Genomic DNA, 24,635 nt, shown 5'->3' with positions numbered 1-24,635 from the left:
ATATATATTCCAAGATTTGCACAAATTTTTATGATTTTTCAAAAATAGCAGATCTACAAGCTCATAGCACGGTGCCGCGCTATGAGCTTGTAGATCTGCTATTTTTTAATAGCCAAAGAAAACTTAAAATTACACAAATGTGTTAAAGGGTTAGGTTAATACAACAAGATTGTACTGCCATTGGGGGTTTGACAGAGTTGTCTGAGGTTAGTGTGTAGGTTAGGGTCCTCACCTCATAATGGGCAACCCTCTGGGACTCTGAGATGAGCTGAGCGCTGCAAACCTTGCAGTAGCTGTCTGTGAAAAGCCCTTGGTCCACCTCTGTTGACTTCATCTGCAGCAAAGGAACAGGAAACAAACAAAACCAACATGCTTACTGAAATATACATACTATACCTGTATATACATATAGGCACTGTGCAAATGTCACTATGGGAACTGGCATGACAAAACGTTCTTGCTCTGCAGTCTGCAGTATATCCATACAATCCATGAAATGTAATGGAGCGAGTAAACAATTATCATCTAATTTCATACTTTGATGGTTGTGCAATCCATATTTCATTAGATCAAGTACTTGTGTTAGCAACAGATGCTGTTTGCAAAGCAATGGATCATAAGGTATTTGATCCACAGAACACAAAATATCATCCAAAACCTTCCTCCATTAAGAAATAATTATTGTCATGAATAAATTGACAGCTACATGTACAGAACACACAAATTAATTAGTTGTTGCTGAAAAAGCCATTGAAAACAGTTATTGAATGGGAGAGATGATGCCAGCTACCTCTGATTTCTATTACAAATTAGAGCTGGCCTGGGCAATATGAACAAAATCAAATATCACAATATATTTCACCAAATACCTTGATATCAATATTGTGACGATAATATCGTATCGTGACGGTAACGTAATCTTATTTTGTATTTTTTCAAAAGTTTTCCAAAATAGCAAAAATTGCTTATCTGTAGATCTTCCTAAAATATATAAATCTATAGTATAAAATAACAACACGTCATATCACAATATTATGACATCTAAAATCCCAGACGATATCGAGTCTCATATCACAATATCGATATAATATTGATATATATTGCCCAGCCTTATTACCAGTTCAGTCCTGAGTTCTATAAGTAGCTCACATTTCATATTTGGGGTCAGCCGTGCTTGACTCCTAATCCTAATGTACAGTTGCTCATCTTCATTAGAAACAACATGGTAGATGAGAACTATGGGGACGTAAATCAGCAAACTCCTTCCATCCCAAATGTGTAATTCTCTTCCATGAGAAAGTATGCAAAATGACAGGTTGATTGAAAACTAGAAAAAGTGCTCCTGGAGCACAGATCTCCGCCAGGTCAGGTAGGTTATTGTAGGCCAGCAATGTTAATGGAAAATGAAGAATCGGACAGATCAATCTTGATCACATGACTATAGAGATATTGTGTAGGCTACCGATTTGTGTGATGTTTGGACAAAATCAGTTGGAGTCATATCAAAAAAATGTGTTTTGCAAAAATTGGCCTCCTGGTGGCGCTATAATAGACATATAATACAGTATGTCAAAAGGGTGGCAATTGTTCCTCAATGTATGTGCAAGTTTCACCGCAATCAGCATTCATGATTTGAGGCATGTTTGTAGTTTGTACTCCTGGAAACTTTAGATGTCAATCAGATCCATCATGTGTACCGATTTGCGTGAAATTTGGATAAAATCTGAAGGAGTAATATCAAAAGAAATGTTTTACATAAGTCGCCTCCTGGTGGCGCTGTAAAAGGCAGATCTGAAAAATGCAGGGCATTTAGAGAGTGTGCATACAACGCTTTACGCAGATCGGTGCAGTTTTAGTTAAAAACGTGAATCGGCATGTTATAGCGCCACCATGAGGCTGATTTGAAAATTTTCAAATGGCATTTCTTCTTCAGCCTAGTGGGAATGTGTGTGCAAAATTTCACGGAAATCGCACAACGCGTTCATTATCTGCTCTGGCATCCAGGGAGTGTGTGTGCACAGTTTCGCTGCGATCGGCCCAACGGTGTCGGAGATTAGCTGCTCACAGACAGACAGACAGACGGACACACACACACACACACACGAACGGACGGACGGACGGGCGGACGGACAGGGTGAAAAACATAGTCTCTGCCACGCCTTCGGCCTGGTGGAGACAATAAAGAGTCCACAAACTGGAATTAAATGACTTGCTCCCAGTCAAAGGTTTTACTTTTAGTTCCGTTTTAGTCCCTGATGATACAAAAGTGTGTACATTTTATAAAACAAAAAAACAGTAGGCTATTGTGTCCATTGCGGCATTGCCAAAGACATACTGTTTTTTTGCAAGGTGGACTAAAGGATATCCACATTCAGCATTTTAACATTCGGTCCAAAAGGTTCAGTTTGAGTTCAGGGAAAGAAGCACAAACTGTGCTATACATTGTGGTATGAAATAAAGGTGCTATGCTGTTTACCTCATAGCGTTTCTCCTTGCGAATAAATTATAAGTTTGAGGGGTTGGACCAAGTTCCTATAATCCACTTTTGCCTGAAGTTACAAATATGCCACTAGTGATAAGAGCATTAAAAAATATGGGTTGTGAGGATCTTTGAATACTTCTACTTTGAATAACACAGCCATTTATCAGATATGTTGCCTGTAAAATTTAATTTTTTCCTACTCTTTACAAACATAAATGAAAACTTGCATAAATAGAGCCTGAGCAATTTCCTCCCCTGAAATTAATTTTCTCATGATTCATAATAGTTTATCTTAAATCGGTTCCCATTAGTTCGCTAGATCCAATGTAGGCCTACATGACAATCTCTTGTTTGTTTTCATCACTATCTGTCTATGGACAATTCCACTTGGATAATCTCAGTTGCATGTTGTAGACTGCCTTTTCACCAGCGGCAATTTATGTCACTGTTCTGTTCCTGAAAATAATTTGACCTTGGCAGAGGGATACAGGCAGACTCTGTGGTGCCTTGAAGCTGTTGAGTCAGCGGACAGACAGACAGACAGACAGACAGACAGACAAATGGACAGACAGAAGGACAGATGCTGGTGCCCGGTGGCCCAGAGGGCACAGCCAGACCAACAGATGAGGATAAAGCGAAGAGAAGAGAATAACTCAGTGCAACTCATCCGTTCCTCTAGTCTTGTAATCAGTTGAGAGCAGCACCATTTCCTGGACCCAAGACAATGTTCAGATTCCAGCAGGACAAACAACATAAATGAGCGGCTTTGGGAGCTCTATCAGCTTGCCTCCAGCCTTGAGCCGGAACAGAGCTACTGCCGATGATGAATCATTAATCACTCTTAATTCTGTTCAGTAGCAGGAACATAAGTGGAACAAAGGAGCCCGTACTACCGTTTGTCCGGTCTTATTTCAGTTCTCTGTGGTACATGGTCATTGTACGGCCACAGGAATATCTGGAATATTTGTTATGCATATTGCCATGTAGCTTTGACATTATGGCCTTGCATTTCTCTCTAGGTTTTCCTTTCCTCTCTCAGGTTTGTTTGTTCATCGCACAATCATGTTGACTTTGTGCCACTAGAGGGTGGTCTGGTGCTTTGTGTGGTGTTTTTATCACCACCCAGCACGAAGACCGTGGGTGGAGATGATTATTTTCACCCCTGTGTGCGTTTGTGCGTCTGTCCGTCTGTCTGCAGCTAATCTTGCAAACTACAGGACCGATCAGCATGACATTTCTTGGGCACGCTGTCTGCACACCAAGGAACTCAATTCCTGAATATGTTTTTGCATCAGTGTATGGAGAGAGGGAGACAGGCCGGGGCACCGACAGCGATACCACACACAGACAGAGAGACAGAGTGACACAGGCAGGCCGCAAAACCAGGATGCGCACATGCATGTACACACACACCGCACAGACATAGAGAGAGTCTGTCACACAGAGAGGCTACACACCTACAGTATGACGTGCACTTGTGCACATGTGCTGTTAAAGCCCACCTGCCTAACATCAACATACTAACATGACACAACCCATTCTCGCATAAACATAAACCCTAACCCTTAGAGTGCAAATAGACATACATGTAAAAAACCTAAATGCAGTCATGATGACATCTCTCACCCACTCCTCGACAGCAGCATTTTTTTTACTGCACTGACATTGGTACTGTCCTTGTCTATCAGCATTACCATCACTTAATAGCAGAGCCACAAGGCCTGGCCCTGCAACAGGCAAGGGAAAGGCTATTATTGAGTGTGAACCCAAGCTCACAGAAGAGCACCCACTGGCACTCACAAGATTCTATTCCCCCTCCTCGGCAATCAATTCATTAAGCTTAATGGATTTTACTGTCAGATATGGTGCTATAATTGCAGGAGGCTGAATGTCCTCTAAATATTAATTTTCACCCGCTGTAATTAAATAAGGGGAGGAGACACTCTTAATCCAACATGGAGTTCTCTACACAATTCAGTAATCAATACTTGATCACATGCATTTATTGTCAGCGAGGGTATTATGATTTATCTGCACCACAATCTCAAAGTCATTTGGTGGTGTCAAAAATGTGGCCCTGAAATGGTTGAATGAAAACCACATTCTGTAATTTGCTCTTATCAGATTTGATTCAGTTTCTCATACGTAGTCATTACTCTTCACTGCCCTGCTTCCCAATACGTGTGACTATGACCAGAAACTAATCAACACAGACAGGCTGCATGTAGATGGCAGCACCTTGGATGGGAAGAGCGGTATAGGAAGAGTGGACAAGTGAGGGATGGAGGAGCGAGGGGAAAGGTCAGGGCAGCAAATGACGGGCAGATGTTCAGGGCTACAAGGGGTTGGTTGTCATTCATTAAGGGAGGCGCTGAGCTGTGAAGTTGGACCCGAGCAGACATGTGTTTGAGTCACACCGGCATGTCCTCCAGGTGTCTATTTGGTTCAGTAAAGATCTGCCAGCACTGCATTCTGATTTGTCCACTGCAGCTGCAGGAGGGCTGAACACTACAGGCAGTGCTAAATAACTTCAGGGTTCATTTTGAGGTAAAGAGAAATGTTTAGTGGTGTGGAAACATACAGTACTGCAGATGTCATAAATGTTTTGCATTCAGGGAAGACCGCCTATGTCACAAAAGCAGGATTAGTGTCTTAACCAGCTAACTATGGATTTAATTCTGCTTTTCTGCATCAAAACAGTAGCACTCTTCAATGGGGACACATGGCCATGTTAAATTGTCCTGCACTCCTAACCTGCTCAGTAGCAGGTTCTGTTCAGGCTAATGGATCAATACTATAGCCTTGAGCGATCAGGTCTTTGAAAAATTATAGCAACATTCCCACCGGACAGCACACACATTGCTGGATGAGTTTTTAGAAATCATCAAAAACCTTGGCTTTCCCTGATGACATTTTGTAAAAGCGTAACAGTCAGTTCTCTGCAGATGGGATAACTTGGGTTATATTTGCAAGACTTCATTGCCAATGCAACACATCAGATCCATGCAATTACAGTAGAAATAACTGTATGCATTGCACTTTTTTTTGCAAACGGCACATATTTCTATGCAGTTGGTGAGAACTAATGTAAATATAATTATTTCATAGGACTACCAAATTATTGCTCCAATATGGTACTCAACATTTTAAAGCCGTGACCCCAAAAATAATCATATTTGAACTGGGGACCCCACCCCCCCTGACAAGCACTTGGAATTGTAGGAGTTGAGGCATTACATTTAGTTTGACTCGGTTCCACAGATGCAAATTGTAAAAATAGCTGATCTACATCAGCTGACCTCTAGCCTGGTTCCAGACGAATCTGCCATTGCAAAACAAAATTGCCCTTGGCAGATTAGGTCTGACCCCTCTCAATAGAGATTTTATTTCTCTCCCTCCGAAGTTGTGAGGGACCAATCAGAGCCCAGTATGCAAATATGGGGCAGGTTTATCACCAGAGGCATTTTTTTTTATTTGCCCCTTGGAAATGCAGGTTCCACACAGAGATTCCAGACTAATATCTACACAGCGATATTAGTCTGGACATGCTGATCCGTTGCGAGGCGTTGTGACTTGCGAGCATGTAGATCAGCAGTTTTTCACAATTTCTGCCTCTTTCTTAGGTAATATTTGACAATTTGGCCAATGTTTGACAATATTTTATAGTATAGTTTGTTGATTACTCTCATTTTTATCAGTATTGAAAAGGTCTTAAAAGTCCTTAAATCGTAACTTTAGAAATGTGCAGATACCCTCTAACTTACTGTATGTTGGTTTGTTTACTGTTTAAGTGATAAAACAATGTTGCACATTAAGCAAATCACCTGGAGATCCCCCCCCAAAATCATTTGGGGGCCCCGACCCACAGGTTGAGAATCACTGGTCTAGTCTGCTGTTGGCCGTCAGTCATCAGAAGTTAATTACAGTAACACATGTGTTGGGGAATGAGTTGCAGCATGGCAGGCTGATCAATACCATTGTCTCCACAAATGACTTTAGGAAGTATTCATGGTCATGAACACACAGCTCTGGAAGTCCCATGTCCCAGGTTGACTAATTGGCAGTCACTGGGCACTGAGCAGGTGTTCAACAGCAGTACATCTGAATGTGGTGAGAGGAAAATTCAAACAGAGGGAGAGACTGACAACGGTGAAAATAGAAAATGACTTTCTTGTTAAAGGGATGGTTAACCCCCAAAATGACTTTGTTTCTATCGATTAGTCACCCCATGGAGACTTGAATTCATCGATATTATTATTTTTTTGTCACATTCCTAAGCCAATAATTTGATGACCGGCAGCGGTTCCGGTAGGAGACACAAAGACTCTCCACAAAGTATCTCCTACCAGAACCACTGCCTACCGGTCCGCTGGTCATCAAATTATTGGCTTAGGAATTTGACAAAAACAAATATCCATTAATTCAAGTCTTCATGGGGAGAGATGGAAAGAAAAAAGATAGAAAAAAAGTAATTATCTGAGTGAACTATCCCTTTAAGTCTGCACAGAGCAAGTTGGCTTTCTGCCCACATTTCATCAAAGAGTTCAGAGTGCAGGCTTGCCTGTTGTGCAGTATCAATGGGGGGGCATCATAAATATGATAACTGCCACCCCCAGTTGCCAGCCCACAGCAGGAGTACACCTTTTTACCTGCACAGGGGGTCATTCCAATAACCTTTCAGTCCCAGGCTCCCAGGCAATTTGCCAAACCCAGGGAGGACAGTTATGTTTTCTATGTTTCTTCATAGCAATTGCAGTATAAACCTTTACCAATATTTAGGCTTTTTAAACAAAAGTTGCACAGTGCAGATACTGTATGACCACGTATAGCATCACAACACATTTTGAGCTTGTAGCTCTGCTATTTTCGAAAATATTTGAAACTGCATGAACATTTTTCCAACATTTTTGAAAATGTTTCTCTAAATGCCCCAAATTGGAGCGCCAGGTTGACAGTGGTTAAAAGAGTGTGATCATGATGGAAATGTGAGTGGTTCCCAACTCAAGGTTTGGGGACCCAGATAGTTGCTGGTTTAACCTGTAATCATCTAAATTATCATGGGCCGTCTAATACTGTAACTACCTTGTATAATAGAAAACTATTCTTCCTCGCCTGGACTATAGTTTGGAACCTCTAATCAATATATAATAACATCTAGTAATAAACCCTTTGATACTTTCCTCTCTGCCTCATCCCCAGGTAGTGTACATACCATTTATCTTGAGTTAAAGGTGGGGGGGGGCAGATGAGTATGCCTGACTCTGCAAGTAAAATCAATGAGTTTTAAACCCCCAACAACAGCAGCCGCAATCAATCACTAATATGGTTCAATGGCCATAATGTTACTTATTTAAATGAATTGTGGTTATCTCCCCTGACCTGTTGCCAAGCAGCGGGTGATGAATAATATGAGCTTGTGGAGGTCAGGGATTTTGGATGGCCTCCAGAGAAACAGCTCACTGCTCCAAGACATGCACAGTTAGGTTGGTGCAGTCTGACAGACAGAAATGTCAGTTCTGAGTTTACTGACTGTACGAGAGAGAGAGAGAGAAAAAACCCAGCAAGACAGAGAGAGGGAAATTATTTGATCCATGAAAGGGAGACAATGAGCCTTGTGAACTAGACATCTAATAGACTTGAGCCATTGTGGTGAAAAGAAAAGAAATCGCTGGCAGTCAGCCTTCATGGCTGCAGATTCAGAATGGACGCTGTCACAATATCACTCTTTATTGAGTGACACATACGAGGCGTTGTGAGACTGTATCTGCTAGTATTGCCATTTTAAATTAAATATTTTGCCCCAAAATCAATTATTTCAATTCAACTTGATTATTTCATTATTTTTTATAATGTATTTAAATCAATTAGTTTGAATAACTGTTACACACCTAGATGTAATCTGCGCACACACAATGTTTTTGGATGAGGCCCTGGGAGCAGCATCACTTATTTGCAGTAATCTCTCTACTCCAATCTCATTGGAGAGCAAAAGCTTAGCCTAATTGGACTGTGAATTGTTAGCTTGTGGGACTGCCCCATAATGCAAATTTCACCGGAGCAATGGCCACAACAAACAACCCCAGTCTCCATTTGTGTTTATTATTGTATATCTTGTATTATTAATTATTTGGATTATTTTTGGGGCGGTGTAGCCGCCCCCTATAAGTGTGTTTTGGACACCGACCAAAAGATTTGTATACCCCCTAACCCTTCCATTGTTAATGCAAATCGATACTTTTGCAAAGTCAGCCAATCACATTACAGCTAGTGTCGTCACCACTAACTGTAATGTGATTGGCTGACTTTGCAAATTCAGGACTGTGATTGGCTAGCGAAAAACATGACACATGTGCAGCCCTATGAATAGCAGTATGGACTTTAAAAAAAGTCATTTATCCTTTTCTTAAAGTGAGTCATGTTGTGATGACCACACACCGCCCACTTCACACTGGGTGTGATTTTTTCTTTATTTTAGAATTATGTTAGCGTGTTAATTTTGCAGAACAAATCCCATCAACATTTCGCTGCTTGTACTTATAATTAGTCACTATATAATTAGTGACAAATAAAACTCTTTCTTCATACGTCAAAATGTTTTTGACCAAGACTCTGAATCCCTACCTTGCTCCAGAGGCACCAAAGAAAGGCTGACCCTGCACTGTGGCTGTGACCTACAGTAGCCTAGACAGTCCGTGGACACTCTGAACCCCCTGGTGCTCCAGTGGAGCTGACAGTGGTTGTAGAGAAGTGTATGTACTGTAGTTGTAATGGGCAACTAGGCTATTAGAGCATTGCTGAAAGAAGCACACACGTACAATTACAGTTAAAAAATACAATTACAGTTAACCTTTTGGTTCTTTTTTTCTTTACCTATAAATGAAGGCTTAAAATAAGTGCCCTCATCAGCAGCGGTTTGACCAGCTGGTGCTTTGGGGTCATTGAGTTGCTTCAGTCTTACTCCCAGGAGGCCATATTAGTCAAGCCAGAATACTGAGGTAGCACACTTACATAACCAGGGGCCACATTTTTCATCCCTGAGCTCAATGTACTCAATTGATATCCATTCACTCTATCACTCTCTATCATTCTGTGTGTTTTTGCTTCGGGGAGGCAAGGTCAAGCCAAATTGCAATCCCATGCCTTTGGGTCAAAGTAATCTGCAGCTATCCTTTCTGTTAAGTGGGCCTATTTCCGTGTCGTGGGACCGAACCATTGCCCACAGATAGGCCGTGTGAAAACGTTAGCATGGACCTGGCGGAGTGCCTAGTGCCTAGAAGCAGCTCAGCGATGAGCCGAGAGAGAGACATTTATAAGTGAGTTTGAGAGGGTAGGATGATGAAATTGTGACACCGGTCATCTTAACCCATTAAGACCGGGGACGCATCTGCGTCTCATTTTAAGGTTTCTTTGTGCTATTCAAAAATAGCAGATATACAAGCTCGTAGCGCGGCACCGAGTGCCGCGCTACGAGCTTGTAGATCTGCTATTTTTGAAAAATCTTGAAAAAATATTTTCCAGATTTCTTTCAAAAAACTGTGAGATTTAGAAAAAATGTAAGAATCGCCTCAGGTCTTAATGGGTTAATGATGTTAAATCTCGACGGTCCAGGCACAATGTCAATCTGAAAGATTAAAACTGTCGGCCTATTTCTGTGTAGTGCGACCGAACCATTGCCACAGATAGGCCGTGTGAAAACATTAGCATGGGCCTGGCAGAGTACCTATAGTGCCTAGAAGCAAGCTCAGTGATGAGCCGAGAGAGAGAGACATTTATAAGTGAGTTTGAGAGGGTAGTACGATCAAATTGTGACACCGGTCGTCTTAATGATGTTAAATCTCTACAGTCCAGGCACAATGTCAATCTAAAAGATTCAAACTGCAATTGTCCTTGATGCAATTTAGACTAAATATTACCCTTCATAGAGTACCTGTTGAAAAGGACAGGACCGCCTACATCAGCACACACAACAATCCATCCAGTACAACGTACTGCTGTGTTTGCTGTACTGGGTCATTACACCCAGGCTAAATGATTTGTTGCACAAGGGGGCTCAGCTGGACTTATTCACAAAGCACCCCCAATTGGAAGATTAGGCAAGCATCAAGCCAGCCAGATCCATATATTGAGTCCAGCTAAGGTTTTAATAGTGCATCATTACTGAAATGGAGTCATGGCGTCATGGTTTGTAATGAACACATTCTCAGCTGGAAAATAAAGTTAATCAAAGTTTAAAATGAGATCTACGACACATCTATGCCTTGGTTCTCAACTGGTTTCACACTGGGAGCCGGACACAACCCATTGCATTCATTTAAAACCTATTCATCATTGACTGGGGTCCCCCAGGTGCCTATCCTTGACCCCTAATTGTTTCCCTCTGTATACAGTAGGCTACCTTTATCGCTTTGGCAAAAATAGCCTACACTACTGCAACATGACCTTGTAGATCGGCTATTTCTGCCTAATGTTCACCTACTATGACATGCCCAGAGAATATAGATGCTAAGGTTCAAGTGGTTAAACAAGGCAAAATTCCTACTATTCACATTTTGTATCCAACAATACTACACATGTTCAGTACATGTGCCCCAGCCAAGCAGACAACTATAGTAAGTCAGTGCATACATGCCTGTTGGTGTGGGAGGAGACACACATGGAGAGAACTTGCAAACTTCACACAGAAAGGACACAGTCTGGTTTTGACCTTCTTGCTGTGAGACAACAGTGCTAAACACTGTAGCACCATTCCACTTGTTGGATTATGAATACTGATCTGAGCTACCTACAAAAGAAACGTTTTATCCATTTTGGAGGAATAAATCAATAGCTGATGGTCACCTACCATTCAATGGTGATAAGATAACAAAAGCTTATGTTATTTTCAGAGTAGGTCACAGAATATTCTTTCACTGGTCACTCTTGAGGGAAAGGTCATTGATAAGGTTAACTTCAATACCTGGGCATTTTGATTGATGATTCCCTTACGTTTATGTACAGTACTTGGTGGAAAAGCGGAGGCTTCAGGCTTGTTGCCACATTTTTACCTGTGTAGAATTATGGGAATCTTGCATGCCCCTGCTCAGGCATTACATATGATTGATATGCTTCCCTTAGATTTATCACAAACCGTAAAGCCTTGAGCCAATACTGTGAGCTTTAGGTAGGTGTGCTCTGGCAACCCACAGGCACACAGTCACACACTGCAATACTTTAATATACAAGGCAATTCTTGGGCCGCTCCCATCCTATCTATGTATTCATTCATAGAAGAGTGAAATCCATTCTGAAAGACCTAGGGACTGAATCATTGGGGTGTCGGTGCTAAAATGATATTGGATGCATGACTTGTACTGCACTAGCCTTGGACCAAGTTTGTTCGAGATTTCTATAATAAATTCTGACATTTTGGGTATCTCTGAGACTCTGAGACTTTGAGATAGTGTTTGGAATTCCGTGTTCCGTGCCTATACTTCTCCATTCATGTTCAAAATATAAAGTGCTGGGGCGCCCTATGGTCAGAGATACACAAAGGACAGAATTGATTAAAGATCTCTTACAGTCTTGGTCCAAGGTACTGCACTTTGTTCTTGGGATGCTATTATTTCCGCCAGGCCAAAGGCCGGGGCCGGTGATTTTTATGCCCCTGTCTGTCTAGCTGTTTTTCAGTCTGTGTGCCCGGAGCTAATCTGGCAAACTACTAAACTAGACACTTCTGTGCACAACTTCTTGTGCACGCTGCCAGTTGGCCAAGGAACTAAAACCTGAAATGTTTCCAATTAATCGACGACAACTATGTTATGTAAATTTGTGGATTCATAGTCTAAGACCCATCATCCCTCCAGATTATGGAATACGTGTCTGTGTCTGTGAGTATGGAGTGGAACTAGCCAATCAGGCGCAACGTGTCCGTGCATCCCACACAGACAGCAACAGACAGACACAGAGGCCGCAGCACCTCGAACATGCACGCACACATGTGCATGCCCACGGGACAGACACACCGTTTAATAACGCCACAACAACATGCCAACGTGCCAAAATAATCCCACGCACCTACAGTATGACGCACCGGACAAAGAGAGACAGCGAGAGGGACACTGCCTAATACACGTTTGTGTATTAGGCACAATAGGCAGTATAATTCTTACTACTGAGACATGCCCCCTGGTACTGCTGTGAAGAACATGATGTAATAGCGTTACCTGCAATAATATCATTTCTGCCATCCAATTCTATTGTGATAAACAGTTGTATTTATTCGCCACTCTAACCCTTTGAGCTCTGTTACTCAAACATAGGATCAAATAGGACGCTCCAATATTACCACATTTAATCTAAAAACACATTATCAATACAAGTACACCTAGTACAGATTCTAATCAATGCAATCCTGCCATGGCAAACTCATTTTATTTTACCCATACACAGCCCTGGGTAGGCCACCCAGCCTGGCTGAGATATGTGCAAGATTGAACACCCGGCGCTATACCTGTACAGTGATTAATGTTGCAATCTGTGCCCCTTTCTCGGCCGTGTAGCCTTTAAATATTGCGCTGATCAGAGCAGCTGTCACCGAGCTATGGCTTTTTTAAATGTTAGACTGCTGTAATACTGCTGTAGTGCCCCATATGTGTGCAATTTAGTATTTGCCTGAACAGTGTTTGTGCCGTGTTTGGTACGGATCGGAGAAACGGAACGCCTGTGACAGGGCACCTGGTGGGCCCTGGTGTGACTATTGTCCCCTGAACAATTTTGTCAAGTTTGGTGAGTATTAGAGCAGTGGTTCTCAAAGTGGGGTCCGGGGACCCCCAGGGGTACTTGAGGGGGTTCCAGGGGGTACCCAGCAAAATGTGTTAATATAGCATCACAATAATTATGACCTTTTATACTTTTATACCCAACTCCAAAAATTCTAAAATAGCAGATCTACAAGCTCATAGCGCGGCACCGAGTGCCACGCTATGAGCTTGTAGATCTGCTATTTTTGAAAAATCTTGAACATTTGTGCAAATCTTTGAATATATTTATTTTAAAGCGAACATTTGTAACTCAAATCTTTGCTTCTGGGGGTCCCTGGAACAAAATATTTTGAGATGGGGGTCCTTGACATGAAAAAGTTTGAGAACCACTGTATTAGAGCATTGGTGCACCTGTGGGCCCTTGGGGCCGGCAGTGTGACATTCTCATGCCAGACCCCTGAACAGTGTTTGTGTCAAGTTTGATGCAGTTTAGTGCATCAGTGCACCTGTGGCCCCTTGGGCCCCCCGGGTACCCCCACATGTGGCCCATGGTGTGACTATTCTCATGAAAGATCCCTAAACAGCCAAGATGGTGCAGATTGGAGCAACGGTGCACATGTGGCCCCTGGTGTGACTAGACACTGGCAGAGCCTTGGACATAAGTCATTATAGAATCCTTTACAATGTGTCGTTATTATTGTAATAAAGCATTATGAGAATGTATGAGTTCTTATAACTATAATTACACAGTGTTATAAACAGATTATAATGCATTATAAGTAACCAGGAAGTACTAATGTTTATGGGAGATGACAATAAAGCGCATTAAAATGCTTAGCCTGCACCAAAAGTTTGGAGTGCGCCTAAATGATGTGCTGGTGCACCTAGATCTAAAGGTTAAACGCACCAATGTAACCATTAACCAAACCAAAGCAAAGCAGGGCTTTTACCAAGTAAAGCCCTGGAGACCCTATTAAGTTAAAGCCCACATCTAACACTAACATACTAATGACTCAACATATCCCACGCACCATATGACACACACATGCATGCACAGGCACCAGACACAAAGACAGAGAGATACACACACAGAGAGACAGTGCATCTATTATGTGCATGTGCATGTGCATGTGCATGTGCATGTGCATGTGCATGTGCATGTGCATGTGCATGTGCATGTGCATGTGCATGTGCATGTGCATGCACCTTGCACACATTTGCGTTTGCATTTGCTCAACTTCCATGTAATAGGCATGTTTTTGGTTATGGTTACAGTTTATTAAAGGGCTTTTGCATGAGGCAGTCACAGGAGCCAGCAGAAGGGTATAAATATGAATTATTTAGAGTATGTTTTAGCAAAAGGTATATGCAGTTTCCAGTATGTACACTATAATTCTAGAAGAGTGATCATTGTACACGTCTGTATAATATATTACGTTGCACTTATTTATTGCACTGGAGGCGTTGGTGTTAGTGGTGCAGGAGCATCAGTTCACCGTATGTGTACAGTCAGTGTGTTTGTAGTGTACCATATGTGTACGGTGTGTTTGTCAGGCACCGTATGTGTGCAGTGTGTCAGTTTAACGCAGTGGTTCTCAAACTTTTTCATGTCAAGGACCCCCAAATGAACATATATTTGGTCACGGATCCCCATTTGAAAATATTTTCAGTAGTGTTGTGTTGTTAAAATGTTTAAAATATTCCAATTTTTTTTAAATAGCAGATACACAAGCTCACAATGCGTGGCATTGCGAAGCGTTGTGAGCTTGTAGGTCGGCTATTTTCAAATGGCCAATGTATGTAGGGTTAAAGTTGTTAACCTGATTTTGATGCTAAATTAACAAATTTTGCTGGGGACTCCCTGGAACCCCCCCACCTGTGTCATTTTGGAATTACACTGCTCCTGTAGCCTGGTAAAGCTCCTTTATATCAGGATATCAATGTTAGGGCCATTATGTGTGACTCATGGCTTTTACATGAGGTACAGGCTGTAGATCCAAGTGCAGTGTTACTGCTTTTGAAATATCCTAATCAATACTTTATATTATGTGCTGCTGCTCGCCAAGGCCAGGAATAACTGCAGAACATGCATTCATTGCCTTCGATTACACAGATATTTATTCTGCGCCTGTGATACAGATATCCTTATAGTTGTAAAGCCCTTCTAAGCCAATGTAATGGTGTAGATGGCTTTATTATCGCTTATTATTTATCTAAACTACTTAAATAATCCTTATTGTCTTAGTCCCAGATGACCTTTAGCACCGAGGAGAGAAATGTAAAACAATTGCCCAAAAGACATGCAAAGAAAGACATTTTTCAGTCTACAAAAGGAAACCTTTATTGTTAGCACTGGAAGCACATCACGTACGGCTTCAAAGCTTTTTATTTATAACTCTCACAATGCCGACGACGGTAGGGAGGAGAATTTAAGCCTTTTTACCACTTCAAGCATTTTCCAAAATAGAAATAGCTAATCAGGATTATTAAAGTGGAGGTCAATAAAAAGAGGGTTTCATAACTGAACGCAGAAGAACTTTCTTTAGTTCATGCATTGCAAGATCTCTGCGGACGAGTACAGTAACTCCAAAAATACCCCTCGTAAAAAAACAGTAGGATACTGAAAGTGCATGTGTAAGCACTTTGTCCCCCAGAGGTAGCTAACCCGCCTGTGGCATCGGGCGACGGAGACAGAACTGTCTCGGATGATGAAATTCAACAAGACCATGACAATGCCAAGAAGGGGCCATCTGGTGGATTGAACGGGGAAGGGAAGATAATGATATCGATCAAATTCCCTCAGACAACCGGACAGTTGACCTTGTAAACCTACTGTAAGGCAGAAGGTGGACATAGCGCTTTTCACAATGTAGGCCTGCCTTATGTTGTAGATTAAAAACTCATTCAAGTTTGGATCTCAAATGTGATTTTAAATAGGCCTACAGTTGCTGGAATAAATGTAATTAATTAATTTTGTTCTGAAATGAGCCATAGGCCTAATCTTTTAAAACAGTGACAAAATAGGCCAAATGTATATACCTCTTAACATATTGAAATCAAATGGATACCAAACATTCTAGATATCTAAAATAATTTGCCTAGAAAAAATGTACTGATCTGATCACACACTGATCTATGCTTTAGAGGTATATAACTTATCAACTTATCGTAAGCTAGTGGCAAATATGGACAGTATAGAATGCTGTCCATATTTTACCAAACACAAATTGCAGAAACATTTAATTGGATATAACAGTTCTGTTGACAGAAAAGGTTAAAACTTTTTTCTTGAATCTTTGCTTCCTTTTATTCATAAATTAAGCTTCGAGTCTATGATATGTTTATGAAGCAAAACAGGTAAAAATAAATCTGATTACCAAACCCAACACCTGGAGGAATATCAACAACATGCAGTTGCCTAATTGGTAATCACTAATTAGACCTACTAATGACTTCATGGCACTCACTCATAAGTCATTAAAATTACGTTAAAAATGACATTTAAATAAATATATTTTCCCCTGAAAGTGTGTGTGTGTGTGTGTGTGTGTGTGTGTGTGTGTGTGTGTGTGTGTGTGTGTGTGTGTGTGTGTGTGTGTGTGTGTGTGTGTGTGTGTGTGTGTGTGTGTGTGTGTGTGTGTGTGTGTGTGTGTGTGTGAGTGAGTTATTTGATGACAGCAGGTGCTCTGTCCCAATCAAAAAGAAAACACCAACTATCCAATTTAATGTCATTTTAACTTGACAGTTTGTAGATACCATTTGTTTTTCATTTAGTTCAGGATGGATGTTCTGAAAGCTAGTTTTAAATTCTGTCCTGTCACTTGATGGACCAAGTTGTTCTGCAGTAGGCTACAGAAGCCTGTTTCCAAACAACAGTGGTGCAATGTTGTTAGTGGCAACCAAGCAGTGAGCCAGTGATGCTGACATCATTATTTTGTCAAAGAGTCATCATCTCAACTTCTACAAAGTAAATGGCCTAAATGCCAGAATCCCCGCCTTGAAGTATAGGACAACTTTGAGATCTTTAAAGAGTGCAACTTGTTTACAGTGGTGGAAAGTAACTAAGTACATTTACTCAAGTACTGTACTTAAGCACAATTTTGAGGTATTTTTTACTTTATTGGAGTACTTCCAGTTTTCAATACTTTTACTTCTACTCCACTACATCTCAGATCCAAATATTATACTTTTACTCCACTACAATTATTTGAAAACCTTAGTAACTAGCTACTTGCAGATTTTGATGACACTAACTACTTACGCACTTTACATACTTAGGCTATTTGAAAATAGCAGATCTACAAGGTCACATACGTGTTGTGAGCTTGTAGATCTGCTATTTTCAAATGCTTTCTATACATTTTGAAAACTTGTGAAAAGGGACATTCTGCGTGACGAGTACTTTTACTTTAGGTACTTTAAGTATATTTTGATGCCAACACTTTTGTACTTTTACTCAAGTACATTTTGAATTCCAGACTTTTGCTTGTAACAGAGTATTTCTACCTTGTGGTATTAATACTTTTATAAGTAAAAATGTTGAGTACTTCTGCTTGTTTATAAGAGCGTTTGATCTCCACCAGGCTGCTCCGCTTCTTTTTGAAACGGTGCCTAGGGTATCTCCACAGCTGTGTAGTAACGACGTACATTTGATTTACTCAAGTACAGTACTTTTTACTTTACAAGAGAATTTCCAATTTTCAGTACTTTTACTTCTACTCTACTACATCTCAGAAGCAATATTGTGCTTTTACTCCACAACAATTATTTGAAAACTTTAGTTAGTTACTTCGTAGATTTTTATAATTATTACAAAACATACAGTGACCACCACTTCAGCCCTATAAACATTTTGGCCATTTGAAAATAGCCGATCTACAAGCACACAATGCCTCTGGATGCCATGCACTGTGAGCTAGTAGATCTACTATTTTCAAAGGATTCTTATGCATTTGAAAACTTGTGAAATGGGACATTCTGCTTTTACTTTTGGTACTTTAAGTATATTTTGATGCAAACACCTTTGCACTTTTACTCAAGTACATTTAGAATTCCCGACTTCTACTTGTAACAGAGTAATTCTACATTGCAGTATCGATACTTCTACTTAAGTAAAGACATGTGAGTAGGCTACTTCTTCCAACACTGCTTGTTTCTAAGAGCATTTGACCTGCGCGAGGAGGAGGCTGCTCCGCTACTTTTTTGCCACAGTGTATCCTAGTCTCTCCACCGCTGTGTCTAATGACATGCAACACCAATCTCGCTCCGTTGCGACGCGCATCGACAACCAGCACACGTTTATCCTACTTCATCACAGCAGCAGAGCAGATAAAACACCAAACGGTCACCACACAAAATGATCCACTCCTGAGTCTAATTCTCTGATGATTAGGACCAATCATCCAGTTGGCATTCGTATAGTTTGGCGCACTGGGGAAAAAAAACAGAACAACATGAGGACGAGCGTTAAAATGTACCTGTAACTCCAAACTGTAGCCCTGGTACAAGTGTGTCGGGGACACTGTCAGCTGATGTTGCACTTGAAGAGAAACCGTATAATCCATTGACCAGATGTGCGAAACAACGCGCGCACGCACTGAGCAGAAGAAGACGCGTCCACAGCTGTTGGCAGCAATACTGTAGTACAATAGTCTGTTAGACTGTTCTCCCTCCGCCCCGCTCCCATCCCATTGGTCAGCTGCCACTGGCAGTAGTAGCCGCTGTGTGGAGCAGTAGGCTGTGTGGTGTGCAGCAGTAGGCTACTTGGCACACTTGCAGTAGTGGCCGTGAAGCAGTAGGCTGTGTGGAGCAGTAGGCTGTGTGGCACAGTAGGCTGTGTGAAGCAGTAGGCTGTGTGAAGCTGTAGGCTGTGTGGCGCAGTAGGCTGCTCACTCAGCACACTGGCAGTAGTAGACGCTGTGTGGCTCAGTAGGCTGCTTGGCACACAGTAGTAGCCGCTGTGTGGAACAGTAGTAGCCGCTGTGTGGAGCAGTAGGCTGTGTGGAGCAGTAGGCTACTCAGCACACTGGCAGTTGTAGAAATACTCTGTTAAAAGTAAAAGTCCGGAATTAAGAATGTATGTATTGGCATGAAAATGTACTTAAAGTACCTAAAGTATGCAGTATGCAGAATGTCCCATTTCACAAGTTTTCAAAGAAATCTTTAGAAAATAGCCGATCTACAAGCTCACAATGCGACGCATTGTGAGCTTGTAGATCGGCTATTTTCAAATGGCCGAAATGTAAAAGTAAAGTAAAAGTAACACATTTTGCTGGGGACCCCTTGGAACGCCTTCATGGACCCCTGGGGGTCCCCGGAACCCACTTTGAGAACCACTGATTTAATAAAAATAATATTAAACGCCAATGCACCGCTCCCATTACATTCACTTGACAGAAACCTGTGAGAGAACACTATTATGATACATTAATATGGCCTAACTATTAATATTGTTATGCCGGTGCCTGGTGTGCCGCTGAATAATGTGGGTTAATAAGACTATTGTCAGTGCGCGGCTCTCTAAGGCGATGTAAGAGCTGTGTGTGGAAACAGGGTCGACTTTGTAAAATGTCTCCATTGCCCCTATTCCATCAAGTTGGTCAGAATATCAGGTCAGTAGCACAGACTGAGATGTATGCCCACAGAGAATTCTACAGTGGGCAAATGTCTTTCATTTGCCTTTGAGCTCATTACTCTGGGTCCAGATGGTGGAATTTCAAAGACAAGCTATGTTTGCAGTGGAAATCATGTCATATCCTTAGGGGGTTGTACCACCAGACAGAGCATTTTTATTCACATATCACTCATTTAGCTGATACTCTTAACCAGGGTGATTTGCAGTGCGTGAACAGGTAGTAGGAGATTTTCTGTCTAACTGAGTGGCAGCACTCAACTGGCCAGTGATGGACACACTGACCGCTGCCGGAATCAAACCTGCAACATGCTGTATTTTCTCAACCTTGATCTTTGATAATACTGGGATTGTGGTTACTGCATCTGGCTCTGACTGGTGTTATTTTATTAAGAAAATGTGTCACAACCAGGTGCACTATTTTTCTCTTCATTTTCAGATTTCACTGTATCTCATTATTATGTCGTCTAAATATATTCATGTGCTGTACTAGTATGGAGGAGTGGTTGAGATTGAATACTGAGTTACTCCTTTTCAGAGAGAACGTTTTCCTCCTTCCCCCTCTGTAGACTCACCTGTTAACATCACATTCAAGTCAAGTCAAACATAGACATTCATTAATCAGCCCTATAAAACCCGTCTCATCAATAAGCACTATGCCGTGCTACAAAACCCACAGATGAAAACAGTACAGGAGAAGCAAATGCAGCGCCTACGATGCACCTCACAATTCCAATCAAGCGCTCAAACAACGGAGCGGTGGAGTGTGTGCCGTCTATACCGGATGCTTCATGAGGCATAAGCAATGCAATATAGGCCAATCCTAAAGGTTGTGAATTTATGGGTGAAATCAGTGCCTCTGGTTATGGAAGTCAATTTAGCGCGGGCCGGGTTCCCTATGGAAAACAAGCAGAACACACAATGTCCTACACACAGCGGGCCTTTTCTTTGCCAAATGTTCATATGAGTATGGCTGAGTGAGGTTATGTTATTATAAACACAGCAGGTAGGTAGGCTACAATTAATATTGTCACAAATTGACCCAGCATGTTCTGGAAGGCCTCCACGTCACGCACGCACGCACGAGAGCACATGCATGCCCGCACACACAGCCTGATCTGGGGGAATGGGGCATTTCCTTTTTAAGACAATGTTTTGGCAGTTCTTTTAAAACTCTGTGGTCTTCATGACTCACAAGGAGCATGTGGGATATGTAACATGGGGTGGGGGGTGGCGTTGATCTAACGTGGATGGTGGCATGTTCATACATCATTACATACATGCTCTACATTTATTTTATTAAATTCTCATGTTCTGAGATTTAGCTGATGGTCTTAATGTCACACTGTAGTCGGTAGAATAAGCCTCACTATCTTAGATCACCAAAAGTGGTGCAGCCAACACTGAGGACAGAGGACAGGGGTCAGAGTACCAGGACAATAGATTGGAGGTGAGAGCATAGACAAGGGAGAGAAGGGAGTTTTAAAATTGTGAACAAAGGGAATAGACAGCAAAGATAAAAGACAGGTAGGCTTGATTCCCAGGGATCCATTGAGCTGCACAGGGCAACCACATTTCTTTATCTGCCTTTGCCACAATATCGTTATAGTCTTTTATGGCATATGTTGGGAATAGAGGTTCAGCCATGGCGCCGCCATCCGACCAATATGTCTGAGTCATAGTGTCAAGGTTTGTCAGAGCTACCCGTTTGTCAGTGTCCATTTTGTGCCCATATGGAGATCTGTATCTGTCTGTCTATCTGTGTTCCTTTTATGCCCATATATGGAGGAGATCCCTGATGTCATTAGTTTATTCCCATACCCTGTATATTGGCATTCCCATCACAAGAATAATGATCGCAAGAATAGAGGAAATTAAGTACCTGGGTTGCATTTTAGAGGCAAATCTTTCCAGTGAAAAAATGGCAACAAAAGTAATCAAAAACGTCAACCAAAGAACAAGATTTTTGTACAGGATCTAGTAAGAATACATTGAGGACTCTAGCAGGAGCACTCATCCAATGTCACTTCGACTATGCATGCACCTCATGGTACCATAGCACCACAAAGGCCTTAAAAGCAAGGCTCCAGACATCCCAAAACAAAACTGGTCAGGCTACTGCTTGGCCTTACCTTTACAACTCATTTAACCCCTGCTCACTTTGCTAGGGTGGGATGGCTCAGGGTAAAGGACAGAGTACAGCAACTTGCAATGGGCCTGGTCTACAAGATACACTACACCACAAAGGCACTCATGTAACTAACTGTCAAACTACTTAAAAAACGTCAATGACGTCCATAATCACAACACCAGAGGGAGCTTCACAAATCACATTCAACCCAGATTTGGCTCTAACAAGGGATTAAATTCGTTCTACTGCTATGCCATAAAAATGCGGAATGCCCTACAGTACCAACAGTCATAAAAAAAATGTAATCCTTACTCTCCTTCAAAACCGCTCTAAAAGAGCACTTACAGGTGGCTGCAATTCGGAACTGGCCCTTGTAAAAAGTCAAAGCCACAATTTTAATATAGAAAAGCCACCTTCAGCCAATCTCTGCCCTGTAACCTTTAGCAACAAATAAGCGAACTAAACTGGCGTGCTTAACTCAGAAGTCTTCAGACTGAATCTGTCAGATGGGATCTGTCCCTAAAGGCACAAAACTAGCAAATTAACTCATCAGCATTCAGCACTCTCACAAACGTATATACTGTAACACACAGCAGCAGAGGAAACCAATTGGTTTCTTATCTGGTTGTTGGGATAACAGAATGTGATACATTTCTTCTTATGGATTTAATGCACAATAGCCTATATCTAATTATTAATCTTTTCTTTGCCACAGTATAACGGTGCATAGGTGTCGGTAGTTGAGGAAATGGAATTGGTTGCAGTTACAGATATAGGCCAATTCATTCCAAGTAAACAAGGGTTTCACAAGCCCACAATTAACTGGATGGAAATTCAAATGTCAACCACTGATTATTAGTTATAATTAATAAAGTAAAAAAAGCAATTGCAAGTTTTTTGAAAGGGCCCAAAAGAGGAGGCCCCCATCCATGCACACACACTGCAAACAACAGTTGTTTGCAGTCAGTTGTCATGACGTATGACTGCGACGGCAATCACAGTCCCATTAATTAAAGAAATGAAGCGGTCAAGGTACTTCTGTGGCCTACATGCATTGACTGCACCAACCAACTAATTGCACATTGCCCACCATACAACCTGTAGTCATATAAAAGGGGTATACCACAGTATGGGAAAATATTAAGTTCAGCTCATACAGCTACTTATAAGGGGCAGTGGTGGACAAGGTACTCAACCCCAGTACTTGAGTCAAAGTATATACTCTATATTCAAGTATTCAAAAGTACAAATTACAAAGTAAATGTTATTTTTAATATCAATGTGTTGCTGTATTGAAATAAAAACGTTTTCCAAAAATGTCTGTTCAAAAGTACAATATTTGTCTTTGAAATTAGAGTGAAAGTATACTACTACTACTAAATACTCAAGTAAAGTACACATACAAAAAAAAGTACATAAGGTACTTTGTTACGGTCCACCACTCATATGGGGGCAGACTTTGTAAAAAAAAAAAAACATACAAACTGGAGATATAAAGACAATGTGTCATGATAGACAAACACAACAGTGACAATAGGCCTACATGACAAACAGCAGTAGCCATGTACCTGTAGAAGCGAATATGAATTACATTTTGTTCCCCTACCCATTTGCAGATGTGACTTTCCATCCCAGGCCAGTGACAATTTATCACTGCATGGTGTGTTTTCTCGATGCCACAGTGTGCCTCAAAATCGCTACAGTGAAACTGGAAAATTGTATCTGCTTCTTCTGCTGACAGAACCACCTTTGCAAGGTGTTCCTTCTGGTTCTGCCTTCGACGGCAAATATAGTAAAGCATTCCATCTGGTCAGGGTAAAGCTCACAAGTTAAATAAAACAAATGGGATAAAGGCTATACTGTGATTGATGGTGTTATCTATGTATTATATAAACGATAGCTAAACTGAAAAGTGCATGGCTCTTCTTTTAATTATGTATCTTTGCTGTTTTGTGGCCCCCAGCGGAAACCGATGGTGCACTTAAAAGTCCATTATCTCTCGTACTATTATTGGATCCATAACTCACTATATCTCACTATACTGTATATCTCACTATATACTCACTTGTGTATTCTCCTACTCGACACTTCAGTGACCAGCATGGTCCAGCATAATAGACTTTCCAGGTTAACTGAAATTGAATATTGGCCTAGGCCTCTTAACAAATACCATTTATTCTACTGACACCTTGTATGAAACAGTATTTATTAGGCTATAGAATATGAGTTAAATTTAAAGTTAGATTTACTTGCTTCAAAAATCTGTTGCATTGTGGTACATGTTCCCTAAGATTAATATCTGTTTAAGAGCCACTTGTTTGTTTAGAAAAGCACTATAACAATAATTATGGTTATTTAAATTACTAAGCCCAACGGTGCATGATATGCTCTTCACACAACTTTGGCACTAATATAAATAAAATGCAATTGAGCAGGTACTCTTCCTGATTGCAACATCTGCTGTTGATGCGAGTGACCGCAGATGCATTCAGGCAAAAGTCGTCAACAAACATTTGTTGATTGAATTATGGGACGATGTCTTGAAAAGATGTGATGTACATGTACACTGGCTCTGTGTACCAGGTTTCCCTGTAATTAGCAGAGCAACCCTGCTTTGTTTTCTTATAACCAGTAGTGCAGGCTAAGCAGTGC

General features: G+C 41.3%; 1 protein-coding gene across 1 annotated transcript in view; it reads right to left on the bottom strand.

Annotated features, from left to right (window-relative positions):
- zmat4a (zinc finger, matrin-type 4a) overlaps positions 1 to 18,829 on the bottom strand; it is a gene marked incomplete at its 3' end in the record, with an annotated part of 107,706 nt that extends 88,877 nt beyond the window's left edge. Inside the window, exons 1-2 of the mRNA XM_084055777.1 lie at positions 18,699 to 18,829; positions 233 to 334 (exon numbers count right to left, since the gene is read on the bottom strand). Of these exons, the coding sequence (XP_083911903.1) occupies positions 233 to 334; positions 18,699 to 18,785 (189 nt within the window). The 5' untranslated portion in view covers positions 18,786 to 18,829. The remainder of the gene's footprint in view (positions 1 to 232; positions 335 to 18,698) is intronic.
- Between the last annotated feature and the right edge of the window lie 5,806 nt (positions 18,830 to 24,635).

This window comes from Gymnoscopelus microlampas (assembly GCF_963454915.1).
Source record: "Gymnoscopelus microlampas genome assembly, chromosome: 4".
NCBI lineage: Eukaryota > Metazoa > Chordata > Actinopteri > Myctophiformes > Myctophidae > Gymnoscopelus > Gymnoscopelus microlampas.
Note: the sequence above shows the minus strand (reverse complement) of the source record. Positions and strands in the feature narration are given on the sequence as shown.